Here is a 23,702-nt window from a genome sequence, read left to right as displayed (position 1 = left end):
TGATAAAATTTGCATGTAATCTTCTGAAGGTTATCAATGCCATTAAGGATGAAGTGAAAAATTACCAGTTTCTTGCATATTGATAAGCTGGGGTTCAATGAAACATCAGTGTTATGGATGGAATTAGGAAAACGTTATGGACGGAATGTGAATGTTATGGATGGAAATTACTTTCTTTGGAAAAACTATGCAGAATGTTTTTTATTAAGTTAAATCAAAGACATCAAATGTGAATGAATGTTATTTAGGATGGAAAACCTTTTTTTACATGTACATTACAGTATTTTTCTAGGCTTTCAGGTGATGTTTTCCCTAATTTAAAAAAAAAAAGAAAAGAAGTAATTTCTGTAAAAATCCCAAACTTTGAGGATTTTTCATTTCAAAATAAGGCAAAACACCCTCCTGAAATTTTTTGTACAAACAGGGTGGTACTATATCTCTTCCAGAAAAAATTATCAGATTTTTTCAACATTACGCATTTTGAGTTATTGGCCGTCAAAGACGACCTCTTTTGTACATCGGAGCAGCTTAACAACTTCTTAAATTATTATTGAGAACAGCTAGAACCCTGAAATTTGCTTAGGGGTAAGAACTTTATACTTATAGTTGAAGTATAAAACCATGACAGCTCTAACATGGTTACTTTGGTAAAAAATTGGCATCAAAACTCCTACCTCATGCTGAATCGCAGCATGAAATAGCAACTTTAGAGTTGCACAACTTGCAAACATATCATAGGAAAGCATTGTAATCATTATTTTGTAATGTTTGTACCAGACATAATAACCTCTGAAAGAATCAAGTACCCTGAAGCAATGGTTTAGGAGCAATTCATCACTAAAAATAGCACATTTTTTAGTGAAAAGTACAAAAATCGTATATTTTGACACTTTTAAGTGGACCTAACTCCACAAGACAATATTTTTGTAGCCTAATTTTTTATTTTCCTATTCTATGGGATAAACTCTATAGGCATCTGTAATAGAAAGGAAGTAGAAAGGTTAATTGCTGAGAAATGAGACCTCAAAAGTCAAGAAAATGCCATGGTGGCGCCAAATTGCGGAATTTCAGTGTGATAAATCGGCTAATTGGAAAGCAATGCAACTGAAATTTTCAGAATGTGCTTATTTCATGATGGTCCAATCATACAAAAAATTTGGGAATTTTTGGAGCGGGTGCAGCAACAGCCATTCTTGATTTGACACGGAATGACCCTTATAAATCCAAGTTGTCATCCTTATGCAACATGGTTTTTGTGTATGAAGGAGACTGGTGGTTGGAAAAGGTGGACCAAATATCAGTTGACAGTAATGATGTCTATGTCTCCTTCCTACACCCTAAGGGCCCTACCAATACTTTCTTCTGGCCATCACCTGAGACAAATATCCCACTAGGAATGATCATGGGGAAACTAGAACAGCCTGTCCTCCTTATTTCAAGTAGCAAAGTGGGAATTGCAACAAAGGTGGTTGAATATATTAGGGACAAGTTTCAAAGAGATTGTGAGCTGTGATGGTGACGAAAAATTTTGACAAATATGAATCGACGTATTTTGTTGAGATTGAAAAGTCTATTTCAAATTTTCATGACTGTTCAACCATACAGGCCTCCCATGTCCACAGTTTTATTTGCATGTGTTGTTTTCTTTCATACAAGCTTTGCAGACTGGTGAAACTTTGATTGCATTGGCATTGTTTGAAGGAGGTGAAGCCACAAAAGTGAAAAAAACAAATGGGAAAAGTACTGACAGCCTCTGCTTATAGTGCTGAAAGCCACCTGATGAGTACCTTCAGCAAGAGTGAAACTTTTCATGTGCTGTAGCAATTCATTTCAGGCTAATTCAATACTTTCCGTCCATAACATTCCGTCCATAACAATTCCTATTTCAGGACTAGCTCTTTCCCTTCTTATAATAAATTCAATTTTATTTGATATTATTACACATATTGGCCATAAGTATTAACTTATAACACACACTTCACAATTCAAGAGTTGATCCTAAATCAGGACAAAACCTTCCGTCCATAACGTTGTGCATTCCGTCCATAACACAGAATTTTGGTTTGGGGTAGTGGGTTAATAGAGGTACATTGAAGATTATAAGTGGGAGTATGATAAAGCTAAGGTACCAGGCCTGTGATGAAAAGTACCTGATACTTTGAAATCCTGAACACTTCACAGAGTTTTGACCCACTATGAAGGTTGGTGGATATCGATCATTTTTCTGATTCCGTCCATAACGAACACCTAATTTGCATATACAGACTAATATTGCACTACCCAATTAATTTTTTTCCGTTATATGGTAGAGGTATCCCAACTTAGATGAATCATGCATACCTTACCAAATACTAACTCTCACACTATTTTTGATGGGACTTTATCTCTGTGAATTCCGTCCATAACATTGGCAGAGGTTTTGGATCTGACCCTGTACTGTAAGCTGTCCCTGTATATCAATTATTAAATACTGACAATTATCATCCAATATGTACTGGGCATCAAATTTTTTCATATGGTTGCAAAATTCTTGACTTAAATTTGATATCCTAGTTCGACAACTGGAGATATCATTAAATCTTAACTCTTTGACTTGAATGTCTGTGACTTTTTCGTACGGAATGACCTATTTAAGACTGGCATAAATGTAATTTGCCATTACAGCCATTAACAGTACTTTTAACGACACAGTATTATGTAGTATGATAGCAATGTGTGTCATTTGATTATTGGAATAAGGTTTTCCTGATAAATTTCATAATATCAAATCTGTTAGAGCCACACGTTAATATTTAGCCTTTCTTGTAACAGCACCATCTTAATGATATGAATATGTTCTGGACATTAAGGAATTATTATAAACCTTGCTGTTATAATGTTTCCCACTTCCCCTTATTTATTGACATAAAATATATAATATAAATACAGAGAAACTATTCTGTTTATTGCGTGTTCAGGTTATGAACGAGATACTACGGGGAATACGTGTCATCAAATTTTACGCTTGGGAGAAGCACTTTACCGAGCGTGTGGAGGATCTAAGGTCGAGAGAGTTAAAGAGCCTACGGGGAATCAAGTACCTGGATGCAATGTGTGTTTACTTTTGGGCTACGACTCCTGTTTTGATTTCCATTTTAACTTTCACAACATATGCTGCTTTCAATATGGGACATCTCACTGCCGCTAAGGTACATTAAACCAATTGATTATTTTATCTCTTTCCAGGTCACATGTTTATCTTTTAATGATAGTAAACCCTTTGAAATTAGTTTTGAAAAGCAATTATGATCACAACTTCCCCTTCAAGAATTGAATTCTTAGTTCCCAATTGCCTCTTCAAGATCTGAATGAGTTTGCAATCCTGAATGACATGTTTAAAAGTTCCCAAAACAAAAATGGAAGGGGAAGTGTAGTTTGTAGATTTCTTTGTTGAATGCAAACTTTGACACAAATATATTTCCTTTTATTGTGTTTTCATTTCATCATTGTCCATAGTAGTATCGATGACTTCATTGATTTGATTGACATAATAGCAACATTGGACAAAAAGCCAATGTGTTCATCAGATTCTAAAATATGGTGGCTTTACTACAGATTTTGCTTTGTAGTACTACTGTATCAAGTTGGAACTATTTATATCCAATTACAGTATAATGTACAGCATAGACTATTTACATCATTGTATTTATCAAACTGACACTAGGTTGGGAGTTCTTGAAACTTTGCACTGTTTGTCACAACAAAAGAAGTCTCCTCTTTATAGTTGATACGATTAATTTATATGTCAGTACTGTAGTTTAATGTGTATCTTCATTTTCTCTGTGCGATTGAGGGCAGTGACATATTTAACTCACAAGAGTATCAAACCGCTCGGTTTGTTAAATACAGTGGTTTGTTTGCTGTGATTTCTTGACCTAGTGCTCGGCTTACATAACAAACAGTACAGGTACCATGTCAAAAGTAGCATCATGCAGCCATTCTGCAAAGGACATTCTCATTTGTGTTTTGCAATTTCACAGAAAGGGCCTAAATTACAGAGATAATACCTAAAATTATTTCAAATTGATCCATGCTAGCCAAGCAAAGAATGGGCAGATGCTGCCACTTTTCTAAGAAATACAAAATTATAGTATTATGTAATGACCACGATACTGTACTTGTAGCGCATGTGAGCTTTTTCTTTTTTTAAATCTGTATCAACTTAAAGATGGTTTTTCACTTCTACCCTGACTTATTTCTTATAGTGACTCACGTTATGCCCTGTATCGTCTTTTCCTAAGGTATTCACAAGTGTGGCCCTTTTCAACATGTTGATTGGTCCTCTGAATGCCTTCCCGTGGGTCATTAATGGTGTTGTGGAGTCATGGGTGTCCATGAAGAGAGTGCAATCATTCATGAATTTGAAGGAACTGCAATGGTCTCAGTACTACTCACCCAAAGCATGTATCAATGGTACGTGTGTTATATTCTTCTTGTTTTTCCCGGTAGTATATATAGTTTTATATCACATAAGTACTCAGCAAGTAGTAGGGCTGATTTCTAAGGACTGTGAAATGGCTTCTTGCTTGTTTGTGATTTCTGCTTGGCTGTTTGTTTTTGTGACATTCCAAATTTTGTTTCTTCTTTTCAATGTAAAAAAGCCAGTAAAAAACACTCAATCATAAATCTGTCTTGACACACTGTGGATAATTCAATAATTTCCGGTATTAAAATATCTAGCTATTGCCCTACTCATCTACAAGTAATCTGAAACTTAACAAGACCAATCACTTCCTATATTCAGGGTCTTCAGATATTCCTGTGTTTGTTACCGTAGTGATTAATGTGGATGTACTACATTACTATTTTCCCAACCTTACTATGCCGACATGTCAGACTGCCACAGTAAATTATTAAGCTGTGTCAATTTTATTCTTCATATTCATATTTTAAGCATTTTGTTGTCATTGTAAAGCGCTCTTGAACATGCTTTAGCATGAAAAGAGTGCTATATAAATTTGGTCAATAATAATAATAATAATAATAAGTACTGTGGCATTAGCTGGAACTTACTGTATCTAACATTTTTGGATGTTATGTAATGACAGTGCTTTTGTCAGACATACTGTCGAAAATTACCCAAATTAAATGCAGTAACATTGGTCTTTCCAAACCTATTCTAAAAATACCCTTTGCGATCATCAGCATCGCAGTCAGCATAAATTGTTCCGTTCTTGCTCCGGCCGACAAATATTGCAACCAAGAGCAAGGAACGTACATATCAGGTGTTTGTATATTTTGATTTTAATATTGTTATTAAATACAATATTAAATATTTTCAGATATTGCTCAAAAATGTGTAAATTTCTTGAGTCTTCTGTTTGTCTAATAGACACCAATGAGCTCTTGTCAAATTGATTTACAATAAGAATGGAATTTTCATCTTCAATCTCTTAGAATTCATCGAATGCCTTAATATTAAATAAGATCAAAGTGATCTGGGACAGTCGTAAACCCTTGAGCATGTTAACAAGAGTCCAAAGTTTCCAATGAACTTTGTTTGATCTGATCAATCATTCTAGGAATTTAATAATTTACACTGCCAAACTGTAAGTATTTTGCAAGGTTTGTCAAGTACAGTACATAAACGTTTAAATCAACTTATATCTGGTCTGCTTTGTGACATCACTGTAAACCAACCAGTGTCGTGGTTCACATACAGTAAATTGATCAATGTCTTTGTCCAAGTTATTCAAAAAGTTTCTTTCTTACATTAAGAAAATAAAAAATGAGGCAGTATGGAGTTCAGCCCTGATTCTGATAATATATGCAAAGTTGGTTTCTACTAAGGTATCAACCTGTGAGATGAAAGTGTGGTTCATATCAACAGACTAACAAAGTGATTTCCGTTGGAGCACATTCTGACGGCAAGATAAAATTATATTTATAATAATAAATAACACTTATATAGCGCTTAATACAGCGTTTCAAAGCGCTATATTGCAATATGAATATTTATCTCCACTACATAACCCTACCAGACATCACGAAAAGCGATACACAAATGACTCAGTGCTGTATGTTTAAGTGGAGTAGTGATACCGCCCTCAACTTGCTCTAATAGTCTGCAGGTGTCAACCAAACATTAAGATCATGTCCTGCCTCTGTTTATGACATCAGTTTCAGATTATTACTGAAGTGCATGAGCAGATTGTTTACTACATTATAAAGCCCCCCAAAAAAGATATATATGATTTAGACTTGAAATTGGTTTCATTTTGGCATTTTTATTAATAATAGAATGAATGTTGCAGCTCTTAAGTATATATCCGCATGTGCAAGTTTCCTTTAAATTTTGTCCATTATTTCTGCTCAATGATTTCTCATGTTTCTGGTGACAATTCTTGTGTTGTGACATTTATGTCCACAAAATCCTTGTCCATTGCTTTGCGATTGATCGCTATCTGTTTTTGTTTCAAGAAAAGTATGGATCGAGATTTGATTGAATTGTTCTTTTGATCTATATAGACAACTCCCCCGATACAAGCTTAGGCGTCCGTGATGGCTATTTTCATTGGGAGAGGCAGCGACAAACCTCTGAAGAGGAGGCTACCTCGACGACAAAGGATGCCGAGGAGGATAGCGAGGATCCTCAGAATCAACAGAAAGATTGGAATGGAACCCTATGGCTGGAAAATATTAATCTTCATATTCTCAAGGTTGGTGTCTTAATTGATTTATAACTTATTTGATCATATCATTAGGGACTTTTGTGGAGATTAAATTGATGATTGAGAAAACTCTCCTAGTTGATAATTAAATATAAGATAACATTGCTCAGAAGTTGTCATCTCAGTTACAGATTATTTCAGTGAAAATTTCAAAAAGGATTAGGAATAGGAAGCAATGGAAAAAAAAAGGACATAAATCAATAAAAAATGTTTAAAAAAATTCAATCCTTTCAAGACTTGCATAATAAAGGGGAGAATAGAACAATGGTAAAGAATAGTAATTATTATATTAGGGAAGTGTAGAAGGTAGTGGAAGAATTTCATGATCTTGAGAATTTCATGCACTTGACATGCAAAATAAATAAATACTGTTTAAGGAAGTAAAATATACAGTACACCATGCTCTGCTGTTTACAATGTCATCATGCCACATGCAGTAGACTGTTTCAGGAGATGGGTGTAGAGAACTACAGTAATTTGTATGAACAGAGCAGAGATTAGTTTACAGGGAACATTGCACATGCCATATAAGGTTACATTTATTCTACCAGAAACTACTGTAACTTATTTTCGTTGAAGTGTCTGCTATACTGCTTCTTTGAACCTTGAACAATTTCATGAGAAAATTTGTTGGAAAAGGGAGAAAAGTCTGAGAGAATTTGGGAAAAGGCTTGTTCTCCCATCCCCTCAAGTTGCTTAACCTTAAATTCAATAACAGCACAGTGTCATACTTGTCTATCATGACCAGTGCAATGCCACCTAGACTGGATGTGGAGGGTGGGGGACCCTTCAGTCTTCTTTGTTTTTCTCTTTGCCAGGGGGGGGGCTGGGTAGCAGGGAACCTTTCAGCCTTTCATTGTATCCCCTTCAAGCACAACAGATTTGATCAGCCTCTTACCCACTTTAATGTAGCAGGCATACTGATGTACCATCTATTAGCCATTAGTTTTGTATTCAATGATAAAGTACAATCCGAAAATAAAAACTGGGATTATAATCATTTTTTTTTTTACTTCTTTCTTTTTTTATTTTAATCAGGGACAACTGGTCGGTGTGATAGGCACAGTAGGTTCTGGCAAGAGTTCTCTCTTGGCAGCGATCACAGCAGAGATGACAAAAGAGGCAGGTCACATCTGCGTGACAGACCTCACGGGTGGGTTTGGCCTCGTCAGTCAAGAATCCTGGATCCAACATGCCACAGTCAGGGAAAACATCCTCTTTGGAAATACATTCAATTTTCGGTTTTACAACCAGGTTGTGCAAGCATGTGCCCTGGAGGAAGATTTTAAGGTAAACTTGATACTTTATTGTTGTATTATAATGAAGAGTTTAGGTGTTAAAAATAAGTTTAACATGACTAGACAATTTGGCAGAAATAAGAAATCAAAAATGATATTTTCAAGTAGAAATCGAGGAAAACTAGTCTTGTCTGCTGCCACTTGTAATTCCTATTTGAACCAGTTTGTATTTGAAATTCTTCTAACTTGGGTGTAGAGGAGAGAGAAATGACTTGTTCATCTCTTAAAGAAGTAGAGAATCATTAGCCTTCTTTGACAGTCCTTTCTTGTCTTCAACAGTGGCTTCCCTTCACTGACCTTACACATGCATTGATGAATTTTATCATTTAAAACTCTTAATTTTAAAGAAACAGCATTTTTACACAAAGTTTCACATAAAAAGTTCCAGTTTCCACTTGAGACAAATATTTTTACAGTTACATCAAATGATGTAAAAACAAACATTTTTATCTAGCTCTGATGTTGCTTTCACTTTTTTTAACATGTTTTTGATTTACAATGACCTAGGAATGTACTATTACTGTAGCTGCCGGTAATTGGTGGACTATTAAATCTAGAAATTTACATGTTGTATTAATTATATCTTGGAATTTAAGATATAAAGATTTTTGTTTATAAATTAGGAGAATTATTAAAGCTATGGTTTGGTGTCATATTTGAAGGTTAAACAGTCTCTTGTGTTTGGTCTCCAATCAGCGGTTTCACCAAATGCATCCTAAAATGTTCAAAATCAGATAGCTAGCTTTCAAACTGAGATATCCTTCCATCTTGATAGGCCATATGAACATAACTGATTTAATCATTTAAATTACCAAGTTCTGTTCTAAAACTTTTGATCACAAGCGTTCTCATCTTTATAATAGCCTTAATCACATGAAAACAAATCTGAAGTTTTCCAACCAAAAAAAATCTTCTGTATTTTGAAATGAAAGTTTGAGTGAAAGGTTTATGAATTGTACTTCATAATCCAACAGTATCAAATATATACCCAAAATCAACCACAAAATACATGAAGGATAAAAACTTTTCTTTCATGTTTTTAGTGTTTTTTAAGGAGACAATGTCAAAACATGATGGTCTGGTTCCAAGTTCTAGCCCTTTTGATGTCCAGGTTATGGATGAGTCTGGTTCATGGTATTCTATCTGTGAAGAAAAGACTTGTTCACTCCCCAAGTGATAATTCTGAAGAAATGAGAAATGAGCTAGCCAATGTGATAACCATGACTCAGTGGTAAATCTTGAATGAACTGATTCGGTAGGGCCGTTTTGAAAGCACTTGAGAAATTCAGAAATAGCGCCTTTGACATAGTGGTTTGCTTGCAGTTCAAATCACCAACTGCGAAGGTACTTTAAGGATGACTGAATTGTTTAAAAATGATTTCTTCCTTTACATTGATTCCCACTCTCTTGTATCTCTTTGGCTAACAGTGCCTTTACAACGAGAAGCCTGCACCTATAGTGTGTTCACAGTGATTTGAGTACTACTGTACATAAGTAATATAAGTCGTATATCATTGCAACACAGGTCCTACCAGCTGGAGATGAAACTGAAGTTGGTGAAAATGGAGTGACACTTAGCGGTGGTCAAAAGGCGAGAGTCTCTCTAGCGAGGGCAGTATATCAGGTAAGTTAGAGCAGCGTCTCATTTGCATATATAGACATACATATTCATATATATAATCCTTAGCCTATCATCAGCTAGCCTAAAGCCTATGGTACTTGATAACGTTATTACAGAGCTGATTCCTAGCCTAATTTGCACATAAAGCAGTGGGTTGAAGTTTGTTAGGTCTCTTTGATCGATCAGGCCAGCAGAAAGAGCCTGTCGGAGCGACAAGAAATGCATCGTAACATTCATGTATACAGAAACACAATGTATTTACATAGTGGAAAACAGATTAGTACTGATAAAAAAAATAAGAGCTTTAACGTTAAATAATTCCTACCCCCTTCCCTTAATCCTTTCTTTGTCCCTCCACTTTTTATCTCCTACCTCTCCTCTTCCCCTGTTGGTTTCTTTCTTTCTTCTCTCCATCCCTTGTCTACTAATCCCCTTTCATCCTTCTCTTTGTGTTCACCATGCTCATTAACCTGTCTGTATTCTGTGCGTGTTTTTGTCCCTTCTATTACTGTTACTTGTCATTTGGCCTCTGAAGAAGATCCTGCTAGGATCGAAACGTCAGGCCAACCTTCTTATACACATTCATTCAATATTGTCAACATTTCAGTTTGATGACATATGTTTATTGAACCTTGTTAATTAAATACAGGATAAAGATATTTATCTGCTGGATGATCCACTGTCGGCAGTAGATGCTCACGTTGGCACTCATCTCTTCTCCGAGTGCATCATGGGACTGCTCCAGCACAAGACTCGAATTCTCTGCACACACCACACTAGGTACCTACAGGAGGCAGATGTCATAATTGTTATGCATAAAGGGAGAATAAGAGACTTTGGTAAGTCGAAGCAATAACAAAACCTTTGGCACAGTATTATTTGTTTTGTCGGTATTTGGCAGTATGGATTTTTAATTATCCATACACAGTTACTTACATAAATCGGGTATCATTTTCATGGCTTCGATTGTCTCAACATTGCATTGTGGATCAGTAAGGCACATTTTCTCTGTAAGTTGATATTAAAAAGTAAGAAGGCAAATTACTTGCACTTTATGTAAAGGGAGCCACCTGTCTTTGCCAAATCATTCCTCTTTTTTTTTCTTTTTTTTTTCTTTTTTTTTCTTTAATTTTAAACACAGAAAGTTTGTGTTGATTTGTATTGCAAAGGGACACCATATGGTACAAATTTGTATCCCTTACTCATAGAATGTTACCTAATGTACATTTCTGTAACAGTAATGACAACAATGCAAATGAAATTGCTAAAAGACTGAATGCCTCAAGGATCACTAAGAAGTACTTTGAAATAAAAAAACTTTATCCATCAAAGCTTTTCTTCTTACTTTACATATTTGTTATAAATTTTCAAAATAATAACAAAATTGACATTTGATGTAGCGCAATTTCCATGGAAAATGCTCAAATGTGCTTTACAAATATGTACTAGTAGGCCTAGACTAATACTAATAATGAAACTAATAATAAAATACATGAAAGTTGAGTTGACAAAGCCTGATACTGTCTACATTTCTATTTAATTTTTGTTATAGTATATAATGAAAGCTTGTTTAATCTATCTTACTGATGTTTTTCAGTATGATTAAATTGTAATAATTCTATTCAAAAGATTTGACACAAGAAACCAGAAATACAGCTGTTGAAATTAGTTGACTACCTTGCACATCTAGTATCTTAATATGTTGTCTCAGTTGACAGCAACGCTATTAACTATTTTAAGAAAACTTAAAGGAAAAAAATCATTTCACTTAACAATATCAAGGAGTCCAGAAAGCATAAAGAAGCATGGTGTATTGATGTACAAACATTATTAACCACAGCTGGACAGGAAAGGCTGAGTTTGCGTGTGCTGTTTGCAACTGAGAGGTCCCAGCCTCCCCCCTTTCCCTCCTCCCCCACTTCATCATTTGCTCTCCCACATTCCCATATTCTTTGTTTCATGCAAAAGTTAGGTTCATGTATTTGTTGCTGCCATCAGGTCCTGGTTCTTAACCAACAAATAGTACTAGATTTACAAAAAGTAATACAATGGTAGCCCCAATAAAAATACAGATTCTAGATATAAATAATAAAAGTCTCATTCTATTTGTTCAATGGACAGGCCCACCAGACAAGATATTCAGTAACACAGCAGTATTACAAGATTTGGATTACAAATCAGAAGATGCAGAGAAAGCCAGCGATAGTGAGACCGAGAGCAGTGACAGTTCATCTCGTAAGGAGAAGAAATCGGATGTGAAATTAGTCCAGGATGAAGAGAAGGAGACGGGCGTTGTCAAGGTCCACGTCTACAAGGCCTACTGGAGGGCTGTCGGAAGTGTCTTGGCTTGGATAGTTCTCATCTCTCTGTTCCTCATGCAAGGTGAGATCATTGTTGTCGGTATTGTAAAGATTTCAGAGAAAATGGCTGTTAATACATAGCACAAGCCTCCCTCCCTCTCCTCAAACGGTTATCATTGTTATAACACTGCTATATTTACTTCGTTCCTCGCTTACCTGTCTCCCCACAACCTTAGCACCCTCATTCTTCCGTGCCTAGAATATCCTGGTAACCTTTGAACACTGTGCACCTTCTACGACCGGCTCCTCCGGTCACCGCCCCTCCTTCTCATTCTACCATCCAAAGTGTCTAGATCTTTATTTTTGAGCGGATTTTTGCTTCTTGGTCTTCTTTATTGCTCCTTGGTCTATGAGAAAAGGGGGAAAGATGCTTGGTACATGGTAAAGAAAATAATAATAGAAATAAATTAGAAATAAAAATCAAACAAGCGAGGTGTAATGTGTAAAACCAGTTCCTAGGGTCTGGGATCTTTCCTATCTTTGTTTCATTCTTGTCTTTATGAGTTTATGTCACAGACAAATTTACCAGATTATTTCACAAAGATGATCAATGAAGTGAGTTTAATTGACATTTTTTTCTCTGTTGTATCTGTCAACCAATTTCAGAGATCTTTAAGTTATGTAAATATTACAAGCTTTCTGTATTAGCAATGCAAATTCATTGAAGATTCCATTATTGATTAATTAGATTAGATTAATTAGATACTACTAACTGCTTGATGCTTGTTCAACCTGGAGCATGTAAAAAGGCATAAATGTCAGTTGGTCAAGGTTAATGGAAATCTACAAGAAATTAAATTTGTTTCAGGACTGGGCATGACTGAAAAGTCATCCAGAGGGAAAATAAGTAAATAGTAATTAAATAAATCAGTAAATAAGTAGCACAAATAAATATATAAGTAGCACAGATTTGGATGAAACAAGGACCATATGTTGCAAAGCACCTAATTTTATCATGATTTTCTTGGTTTTGAATCTTTGATAAAAATTTGTTTCCATATTTTTAGCAAATGCAAAGCAAATTGTAACACCTGGATATTATTTTCGTTACTTGCAAAATTAAATAGTATAATTGTATTTTTTATAAATGAACGGGTAATATTTTACAATCTACGACCATTACAAAAACTTCAATGACAGCTTACAAAGTTATTTAATACATACATGTTGTTTTTTTGCTTTTTTTTCGTTCAGCATCACGAAACATCAGTGACTGGTGGCTGTCGTACTGGGTGGTGAAGGCACACGATTCCAATAGCATCACCTACTATATCCATGAGCAGCTGGATGGCATTACTCCCACAAGGTCCGTATCACAGACCTGATAATTCACTGGCCGATCAGTAATATACTCTTATGTCTCTCCTCTCTTTCCTCTATTCAAGTCTTAACATGCACTTTCTATATACCAGAGTTTCCCTAAAGTTATCCCCCCACAAACCCCCTGTGGATGTCAGAGTTGTCCACGAACCCCAAACTTTTCGAGACACGATCTGTGTAATTATTATAACGTAATGCGCATAACCCAGTGCTTTGTAAAAGATCAAGTTTATAGTGTAATATTGTAATGAAACAAAACGAGATGAACAATAATATTTGGAAACTTCAAGATCAGATCAGCTCTTTATCTTCACGACGTACTGTCATGCGTACACCAACTTCACCAAAGTCATGTGGCATGTGTCTGTTTCATCATTCAGTTATTTATCACATGCACGGTACGGTACTACTATGGCAACATATGCGTATGGAACGCAAAAAGAGTATGTTGATAGGGACGACTTTTGTACATTACTAATTTATATGATAAATCAGATTTTAGTTAAACAAAAAGTATTCTAGTTTTGACTTTGAGAAACGTCTCAGGAACTCCCTGGTATGGATTCACGCACCCCCTGGGGTTCATGCACCCCAGTTAGGGAACCCTTGCTATATACCTAAACCATTTTCGCTGCGCCCTCACTTTCTGAGGCACCCCCTGCTTTCTCTTCCTATTGAATTGACCAATGAAAGAAGCAACTTCGTGAAATTTAAGCTACAGATATTTATTCCGAAGTTTCATCTCTACCTTGTCTTTGGTGATAGTTTATTATTTTTTTACCCGACTTCATCAAGACCAACATATTTCACCATTTACAAGTTTTATCTTAAATGGAAAGCAGACAATTTGATGCTAACTCAGAAATCTCAAAACATCCATACTGATAGTGGAGATTCCCATCTCAACATTTTCTTGTCATAAAGGATTCTTCTTTTTTTTTTCCGTTGATGATTTGTGTTACAGTATAGAATGGGCACCAGTGCTTTACATATATTGCACTACCATAAACCTTTTGATTTAATTTCAAAATTTTCAAGTGTGAAAATAACAGAAAAAATATCATCAAAATGTTTCCACTTCAATTCTACAGTTATTCAACCCTCTGAATGCTGCTCATTATGAATAGTATCATTGATACTTTTAAGGAGTCCTAAAAAAATTCAATTTCTTTTTTCCTAGCAGCAGTGGTAACCATACGCAACCATCTTCTAAAGATTTGAAGTTTTACTTGGGCGTTTATGGAGGCATCGCCGCAGCCAATTCCGTCTTCACCTTGATACGAGCATTCTCGTTCGCCTACAGCGGTCTCTGCGCAGCTAAAATAGTCCATAGCAAGATCCTCAGACAAATTCTCAAGGTGAAAAAGCATTGATATCTCGTAGCTGTCAGTGTTAGTCAAACAATATGAGGAAGTATTGAAGAATAGTTTAGCACGTATATTTAATTCAGCAGATGTTCATTCGATTACTTTGGAAATTACTTCATCTGTTTATCTATCTGTCTCGGTAGCTAGCTAGAATTAGGTCTGGTGAATGTCCATCTGTAATATTCTTATTTAACACAGGTCTACTTGTATGCTTCTTAAAGGGATATTCCAGTGGCAGAAAATGCGACACTTATATGGAAAAGAATAATATACTACACTGTCTCGTTGCAGACCCCATTTCAATATCTTATCACTACCTAAAGATTTAGTTGATTTAGTAGGATTTTAAGTTTGGTAGGCTTAAACCCTAGCTTCTTCCCTGGAGTAGATCACAGTACATGGTCATAATGGCAAGTATTTTTGAAAGCTTTACTTGCCTATTATAATGTTCTTGTTGATTTATCCTTGAATTCTTTTCCATATAAGTGCCACATTTTATGCCACGGGAATATCCCTTTAAGAAGCATAGAAGTAGGTGTTAGGAGTGTTTGTTTTAATAGCCGTTAAGGTTCTCTGTATTTAGAATTTCGATCAAATCACAACTTTGTGTTGTAGAAATAATCTTTTCCTCTATGAATATTAGTGAGTTAAATAGTTTACAGATAGAACTCGAACGTGTTCAACTGCATTGCTGTGATTCCACCATTGTTGCCAGGTGCATTCATCACAAAATACCACCGAGTTAAATAGTTTACAGAAAGAACAGGGACGTGTTCAACTGAATTGCTGTGATGACATCATTCCATAATTGTTGTCAGGTGCATTAATCACAAAATACCACCGCCATGATATGCAATATAAAATGTGGTTTTGACCTCTACATACAGAACATCTCAGCCATTTTTATTCATCATCAACTACATCAGCTACAGGGAATGTCCCTTTAATAGTAAAGTAATTTGAATCTCCACATTCATCATTCAACTGACTTCTCTTGATTTTATCATAAACAATTAAAATCTGGATCAATGTGTAACTTCTGCCCATCTTGGTATGGACATGTCATAAATTAGTCATAACAGACAGATCTATTCAAGATTTAATTGTTTATTATATTATTAATTAAATCATTCCACAACACAGGCTCCCATCAAGTTTTTCGACGAGACTCCGATAGGTCGCATCATGAACCGGTTTTCATCAGATATCTGTACCATTGATGAAGGGCTTCCATTTATCCTCAACATCTTCCTGGCACAGCTGTATGGTACCCTTGGTGCCCTGGTGGTCACCTGTGTGGGGTTACCGTGGTTCATCCTTGTTCTTATACCAATTGCCATCTACTATTATTTTATACAAGTGAGTAGACTAGTTTGTTGTGGCCTAGGGGATGGGTCTACATTGAGGGGGTCCCCACCCATTTCTGGGAGGTGAGGGGGGGATAAATGATTTTGAGGGACACCTGCTTGCAAATGATACCAGAGTTGAAGGTCGACATCTCAAACTTTACGTTAGATCCGAAAGTTACAGGACTTTTAAATCCAGCCAGATGCTTAGGTTAGGTAGAAAGACCCTAAAACTATTGTTGTTGTCATATATATATTTTTTCTTGGAGTTCTCAGTATTTTTCCAGGTTTTTAAATCCACCCAGATGCTTAGGTTAGGCAGAAACCCCCTAAAGCTATTGTTATTGTCATATATATTTTCCTTGGTATGCTCAGTATTTATCTAATGTCAGAGTTCCAAGTCTTTTTATTGTACAATTACAAATGTAACACAAGACATTCGCAGCTCTGTATTTTGAAATACGTTGCAATTTGTGTGTTTGTACCTGTAGTATATCTATGACATATACATGGATGTCACATAGTACAACTTTATAAGCCTTTCTAACTCAGTGCTGTTAGTTTATCATTTAAACTTTTGAAGTTTACATGTTTATTGTTTGCATAAAAATGGATGGATATCCCTCTTCCCTCTGCAGAATTATTACAGATTAACATCTCGAGAGTTGAAGAGAATATACAGCATTACAATGTCACCGATTTATGCACATTTCTCAGAATCTCTGGCAGGGCTTACAACAATCAGAGCATTGAGGGCTTCGCAGAGGTAACAATCAATCCCTAATTTATAAAAAGACTAGGGTAGTAGAGATTACACTTGAAGTCAATCTTCCAATTTATCTTCAGATCTAGCAAGGTTTTGATTCCTAAAAACATTCCCAGAGTCATCTATGTCAGGTTGGAAAGCCAATGTTAATACACCATTCACAACAGGTGCTTGCATGCATTCCATTCTTTTTGGACATTTCACACGAAGTCAAAAGTGTTTGTATGGATCTCTCCAGGTATGTTGAAATTGTTCACTGCATCATTATGGATTTGGTTAGATTTAAGACAAGTCTTTGAGTAGAAAGATATTCCATGAAGACGATCAAACTGATTTCTAACTACATTACACCCTGCAACTCCCCCCTCCCTCTCCCTCAGCCTTTAATTTGCACCCAGGTAAATTTTAGTTTTATTTTCACATCAATTGGACTAGAGGCCATTAGCTGAACCTGGTAGTATAATGTTTGAACCAGTGAAAGATATTAAACAATATTGTTACCGGTTTGTGAAGTATGACATAATGTCAAGAATATGGACAACGATCACCGCAAAGAGCTGTCTCTAATAGGTAGTATCGTTGTTATTTCAGATTCAAGAATGAAAACAAGGAAAGACTGGAAACCAATCAGAAAGCCAGATTTTCAAGCTATGCAGTGACAGCCTGGTTGTTCTTTAGGCTGCAGATGCTGGGTGTTATGGTGGTTACGGCAGTCGCATTCATTGCAGTCATACAGCATCACTTCAAGGGAATTAGTCCAGGTAGTAAAACATTTGCAAAATTGATCACCCAGTTGTTAACGAGTCACGTTTGGTATATGAAAGATATATGATATAAAATATGACGCCATCTCAATGTACATTTTCCCATTCCACTGATGGATAAAATTAGAAAGTTATCTTTGTAGATAGAGACATGGGGGATATCTTCTTCTGGGTATCGTAATCGTTTTTGGGCAGATTTCAGCGTGTTTCATTAAAACCAGCAACAAAAAGGATAAGAAAAAATGTTCACATCCAAGTTATTCCACCCTACGTTTATTGCCAATTTGCAACGTAACACCTTGACATGAGAAGCTATCTCCATTACACAAAGTGTAACAGTACAGTTTGGAGGAAATATGCAGTAGTTTTTTAACTATATTGTTATGTAGTTGTTTGAGTTAAGCTAGTTGTGTGGGCATTGGCATAATAAAAGTATTACATTGATGATGTGACATAGGTTGAAGCTGGTATTGTTTTACCCAATACTCAGTGTCTTTTTTATTAGACTATGCTTCTTCCCTCATCTACCACACATCACCCCGCCTCCTCCTGCTCCATCTCTGACCTTAAACAGAATGACTGGAGGATTGACGGTGACCTGATTTTGTATTTTGAAATATTTATCATGCTTTTTTGTTTGTTGTTTGTTTGTGTGTTTATGAAGGACTTGTTGGTCTGGTGCTCTCCTATTCCCTATCCATCACCAGTCTTCTCATCAATCTGGTCACTTCTTTCACGGAGACGGAAAAGAATATGATCAGCATGGAGAGAGCACAACAGTACATAGACGGCGTACCATCGGAGAGGGATCAAGCAGGAATGATTGTAAGTTACATTTTATTGAAATAGCCATTTCAACTCCTTCCCCCCCCCCCAAATTCCCCCAGTTTTGCAAAAGTTGTCAAGAGTAAGCAGAATCAAAAGGGATTTTGAAGTGTGCCCTTCTAAAAGGGACAGTATAATGGCTTGAGTTGATGAGTCTTCTCGAGTAACAACACTGCCGATAACTCAACTCAACTTTGTGAAATGATGTGGCTCTTTACAACTCTGTTTATACTTTCTCCTAAATATATATATATATGATTGGTTAGAATCATGTTTGATCTCCTGATTCCCCATTTCAAGGAACATAACCAACTTACTTTCATCAAGCACTTTTCTATACAACTACTTTCATTACCTCACAATTTGTGCATTGCCCCCTCAATATGTGTTATTTTTATTTTTTTAGCCTTACTGTTATTATTCCTATTTATTTTTTTTTTATGATTTTGTTTCATAGGCCCCTATTAATTGGCCCTCACAGGGCAGGATTATCTTTAAGGACATCTGTCTACGCTACCGTTCCCATTTACCAAATGCCTTAGATGAGGTCACATTCAGTGTGGAAGCTGGTGAAAAGGTTGGCATTGTTGGAAGGACAGGCTCTGGTAAATCCAGCCTATTTCTGGTGCTATTTAGGATGGTGGAGATTCAAGAAGGCTCTGTTACCATAGATGGTATAGAAATATCACAGCTACCTCTAGAAGATTTAAGGTAATATATGATTCTTGTGAGATTTACGTTGGGATTACGATAGGAGGTAAAGATTTAAAACAAGGACCCATCATCTGTAGAGGAATTAAGGTTAACACATGTTTCTGGTAGGTCTAAGACCAGTTGGCAGAAATTCACTTGTCGCTATTACTCATTGAGTTGGTCAGCACTTTGCCATGTGCCATAAGATAAGAATTTTGTTCACAACGTGAACACTGTTCACCATGATGTGAATTGACCAGGGTCTGTCATTCACCATCTGCTAAAAATTGAATGCTTTCTTCTCTTTCCTCTTCAAAAAATTGTTTTGAAATAACTTTTTTGATAAACAAAGTTAAAAATTGTTTTGAAATTCCTTTTTCGATCAACAAAATTTAAATTTTAAAAATTGTTTTGAAGTTACATTTTTGATAAGAAAATTGCTTACAACTTTCAAACCAGAACAAACATTACATTTGATAAAATCCAATGACACTATACCAAACTCCATGTTTACTGTATTTGAATGTTGGTCAAATCGTTTGTGCAACTGTGTGGAAGAATAGTTCACTACAGTAAATGCACTATGCCACCCTTGAAACACATGAGTTTGATGGAATTAGCAAGATGTATATATAAGTAATTCACTCTAAGCTAGACAGTGTCTTGTTCCTCTAGGTCGAGGATCGCTGTCATTCCACAGGATCCATTTCTATTCAACGCCCCAGTCCGGGAGAATCTGGACCCGAAAGGTATCCACACCGATTCGGATCTATGGCTGGTGTTAGACAAAAGCCATCTACGAGGGGTCGTCCAGAGGCTGGGGGGTCTGGACGCTGAAGTAGGAGAGCTTGGTAAAAAGTTTTCTGTCGGACAGAGACAACTGCTGTGCTTGGCCAGAGCCATACTAACAGAGGCAAAGGTAAGCCATACTTGTCTATTAATGCAGATGTTCACATTTCCCACCCCCTCGTAGTTGAATTGACTGATGTGAAATCACTCTGCGTATCAAGCACGCAGGTCAACTGCTTGATGTAAAATTAAACTTGTTTCAACAGTAAATCCAGAGAGCAGCAGAACACTCAAGAAATCTTTTAGTATTTTGCAAAACTAAATTATCGGAAAGTTCTCGAGTTCTTTCTCCTTCCCACTAATGACGAGAATGAAAGAGAAGTGTGCATACAGTTGCTATAGGCAAGTACATGCTACATGTCAGTTCCAGTTTTAGCTTGTAAGATGTACCTTTTTTGTTTCTTTTCTTTTTTAAATATTAAGACACGTCAATTTGGCAGTACTACCAGGTGTAACACACAGAACCATTATTTGTCAGCCCTTTAGAAGATCTGCAGTATTCAAAAGGGGTAAAAACATGCAAATGTTTGCAAATCTCAAATAACTTGGTTGTAACAGACAGACTTTCCATGGACAAATGTTGCCGGAGATATTTTCAGAACCACTCCAGACACAGAAACGTGAACGCATCTGAAAGCATGTGTTTAATAGGAGCATCCGATATGAACACCTACACACTCTCATGCTCTTAATTGTATTATTTTACAATAGATTCTCTGTATCGACGAAGCCACGGCCAGTGTAGACATGGAAACAGATCATCTCCTCCAACAGACGATTAGGGAAGAGTTTGCTGATAACACCGTACTGACCATAGCTCATCGCATCAAGACCATTCTCAATAGCGACAGGGTGCTCGTCATGAACAACGGAAAAGTCATGGAATTTTCTCCTCCATACTTACTGCTGCAGGACTCGTCTTCTTACTTTTACCGGCTTGTGAATGCTTCTTGATGAAGGTGGAGTGAAAAATAGGGGTGAGGGGGGGGGGGTTTGGGATCTGTTACTTAATAACTTTAACTTGTTAAGTGTTTCATCATTTCTTATCAGGTGTCGGTTAATTATACGTGGTACAACGACCCTTATTCACAAGTGCAGTGCAATGCTAATGGTTGTCACCTTTTCTAATACTACATCACGATGCAAAGATATTTATTTAATATTACTTATTTTGACTTTTAATATTTTATCTTTCCATCAGTCTCGTTGCAGTTAAGAAAGAGATTGTCCCGTTCCAGCGGCAAATTTAGAAATGAGAAGTCTGTTCCAATAGTTGGATCAATTTTGAAGTAAATGTTAAAAAGGAGAGCATCTTTTAACAGAACCCTGTAGAATTCTACAAGAGATTTATGTATAATAGTTACAGTAAAATGTGTTCTGGGTTCATTTCAGAGTTTTAAATTTTTTTAAACGTGATGAGTTTGTTTACAGACTTCCAGGGTACATCCAGTTGCTTGAAGGATTGCCATATCTATTAACTGTTCAATAGGGACCAGGGAATAATTTATCCAGTATCGCACAGCAAAATGCTTCATAAGTTCTATAAAGATATGTTAGCAGTTTTTTGTACAAAGGAACAATATCATTTTATAGTTGACAAAGTTCAGAACCTTCAGAGCTGCCATGCAAAGTTTGAGTAATAAATTATTCCCCTGGGACAGCTCCTTTCTTCCGCACATAGTCTCGGGAATGAATACACACTGTGGTTGCTAGTTTCATGACTGCTTAAAACCAGATCTTATGTGAAGACATATTTTCATGGTTTTCTGTGTCTTGACATCACTAGCTACATGTTCAAATCCATGGTGACCGCATGAGTTGTTGATTTTTAGTCTTGTCAGTTCATTTATATAGCTACATATTTTGGTGATTTCCTTTTGTGAAGGAAAACAAATGCTAGTGTGAAATATGGGCAGTAGTTTAACCATTTGTCAGATTAATGTCTACAAACACCAATAAGTTATTTTTTCTTCATGGTGTGACTAACATCAGGACAAAAAGCATAATTTGATGTTCTCTGTGCGGTCACTTTTTTACTCTGAGAAACAGAAAAAAATACAATTTTTCAGGTGGTATGCCGACCCTACATTATGTACATTTCTTTGAAAAAGTCATCTTGATTAGTATTAAATCGAGTCAAGTGACGTTAAATTGCCTTTGTTCAAATATCTTTTAACAATGTTCATTTTAGCTTGGGTTTGAGAAAGGTATAAATATAGTGACTTAGTTTTAAGTGTCCTTGTTTTGAACCACTGTAAAATTATGTCTGCAAAGTTATATTTATATATATATATATATATATATATATATATATATCGTTTTCTTTTTTAGTTTGATTCACATGTGCCAAGTTGAAAGATCATATCTGGAATAGGTGGCTTTCCACCGACTCTCAAAATTCAGCATAACCAGTTAATCTTGTGTCGTCTCCTTGCTTCCTTTCGTTGATTTGCTTAAAAACAATTGAAAGTATCATCCATCAATGATTTTGGTTCATTTTTATTCTGTTCAATACCAAAATAACCGTGAAGATCTTGATCATAATACTACATAGTGAACTTTAATAGTAAAGTTAAGCAGTCAAGTTAAAATTCTGTCTGATTCATGAAACCCAGTTGTGTTTGTATCCACCGAGTAAATTTCTTTACACCATGTCGAGCAATTTTAGAAAAGGCGTGAAGATAAACTTTTATTTAGTTTTCTTGAATTATGGTCGCTCAGATGTGTTAAACCTTGAGAGAATATATATATAAAAACTAACATCAATCGTCACCAATGTCCAACAACTCTTTCATAGCATTTTGGACTCTTGGCTAGCCTACTCAGGGTATGCACATTTGGTCACAAATGCTTTTTGCCATGGTCAGGATGCACTTTGGGTGAAAGTTTACATTTTAGAGCCGTAATACATACTTAATTAATCCGGATTAGTTAATCCGGGTTAGTAATTCTTAGAAATGAATGTAACCAGCTGATTTGGGAAGTCACTAATCAATCAGCTGTGAAGAAGGGGTGGGGGAGGAAGGGGCTAAAGAAAGCGATTGGTTTGGTTGCCGCGAATGAGTCAGTAATTGTAGCATATTAATCTACAATGTGTAAAATGATATCTTCTGAAAATCTCCAGCCGTAGTTATGAGAGAGATCTGTGTAACTCTGAATAAGCTGCTCTCATGAGAGCATGTTATGCATATATGTCATTATTGTTCTATTTAATTTCTGTGGAATTGATGGATTGGGTTGTTAACCCTGACAGTATTTCCACATCATTTTCCTTTTGGCCTGGTTTTCAACATAATTCGCTATTGTCATCATCATTATCCTATGTGGTATGCAAGCAAGATGTGTGTCAAACTACTTTGATTTTCAAACCAAAAATGCGGTGTAAACTTCAAATTCTGTAAAAGGACAAAACTTGCTGTGATGCTGCTCAGTGCTTTAGATGCATAGTTTTTCAACTTCTTTATTAAGTCATAAGTTAAAGAAAGATAGGGTGAGGAGTGAAGGGATGGGGTGGGGGGGTCGTATCTGACAGAGAACTCTCTAATAGGTAGAAAGCAGATAATGGGGTAGTCGAGGGGAACGTGAAGTTTAATGACATATGGCGAGGGTCATTGATGAAATAATATTGAATTAAGTTCTTTCTATACAGTTTATCATGTACGGAGTTGACTTACAGGATAAATACCCCCCCCCCCCCATCCCAGTTATTAACAATCAAGTTTACCCAGACAGCTTGTGTGAGAATAAACAATATACCATCGGTATGTGATATGTGCAAAATAA

The 23,702-nt window shown here is 36.1% G+C and overlaps 1 protein-coding gene across 2 annotated transcripts in view; it reads left to right on the top strand.

Annotated features, from left to right (window-relative positions):
* LOC139971687 (ATP-binding cassette sub-family C member 10-like) overlaps positions 1-23,702 on the top strand; it is a 28,446-nt gene extending 4,744 nt beyond the window's left edge. The window contains exons 3-18 of one of the 2 annotated variants that reach the window (XM_071978374.1): positions 2,958-3,188; positions 4,281-4,452; positions 6,508-6,698; positions 7,749-8,000; positions 9,534-9,632; positions 10,279-10,468; positions 11,751-12,011; positions 13,184-13,295; positions 14,493-14,667; positions 15,820-16,035; positions 16,661-16,788; positions 17,380-17,549; positions 18,217-18,377; positions 18,835-19,088; positions 19,746-19,989; positions 20,631-23,702. In XM_071978374.1, coding sequence (XP_071834475.1) covers positions 2,958-3,188; positions 4,281-4,452; positions 6,508-6,698; positions 7,749-8,000; positions 9,534-9,632; positions 10,279-10,468; positions 11,751-12,011; positions 13,184-13,295; positions 14,493-14,667; positions 15,820-16,035; positions 16,661-16,788; positions 17,380-17,549; positions 18,217-18,377; positions 18,835-19,088; positions 19,746-19,989; positions 20,631-20,873 — 3,099 coding nt within the window. In that variant the 3' untranslated portion in view covers positions 20,874-23,702. Of the gene's footprint in view, positions 1-2,957; positions 3,189-4,280; positions 4,453-6,507; positions 6,699-7,748; positions 8,001-9,533; positions 9,633-10,278; positions 10,469-11,750; positions 12,012-13,183; positions 13,296-14,489; positions 14,668-15,819; positions 16,036-16,660; positions 16,789-17,379; positions 17,550-18,216; positions 18,378-18,834; positions 19,089-19,745; positions 19,990-20,630 lie in introns of both variants that reach the window. The other variant, XM_071978373.1, reaches the window with a different exon arrangement.

Source organism: Apostichopus japonicus, chromosome 8 (genome assembly GCF_037975245.1).
Source record: "Apostichopus japonicus isolate 1M-3 chromosome 8, ASM3797524v1, whole genome shotgun sequence".
Lineage (NCBI taxonomy): Eukaryota > Metazoa > Echinodermata > Holothuroidea > Aspidochirotida > Stichopodidae > Apostichopus > Apostichopus japonicus.
The sequence above is the reverse complement of the archived record's forward strand: the minus strand, read 5'-3'. Positions and strand labels throughout refer to the sequence as shown.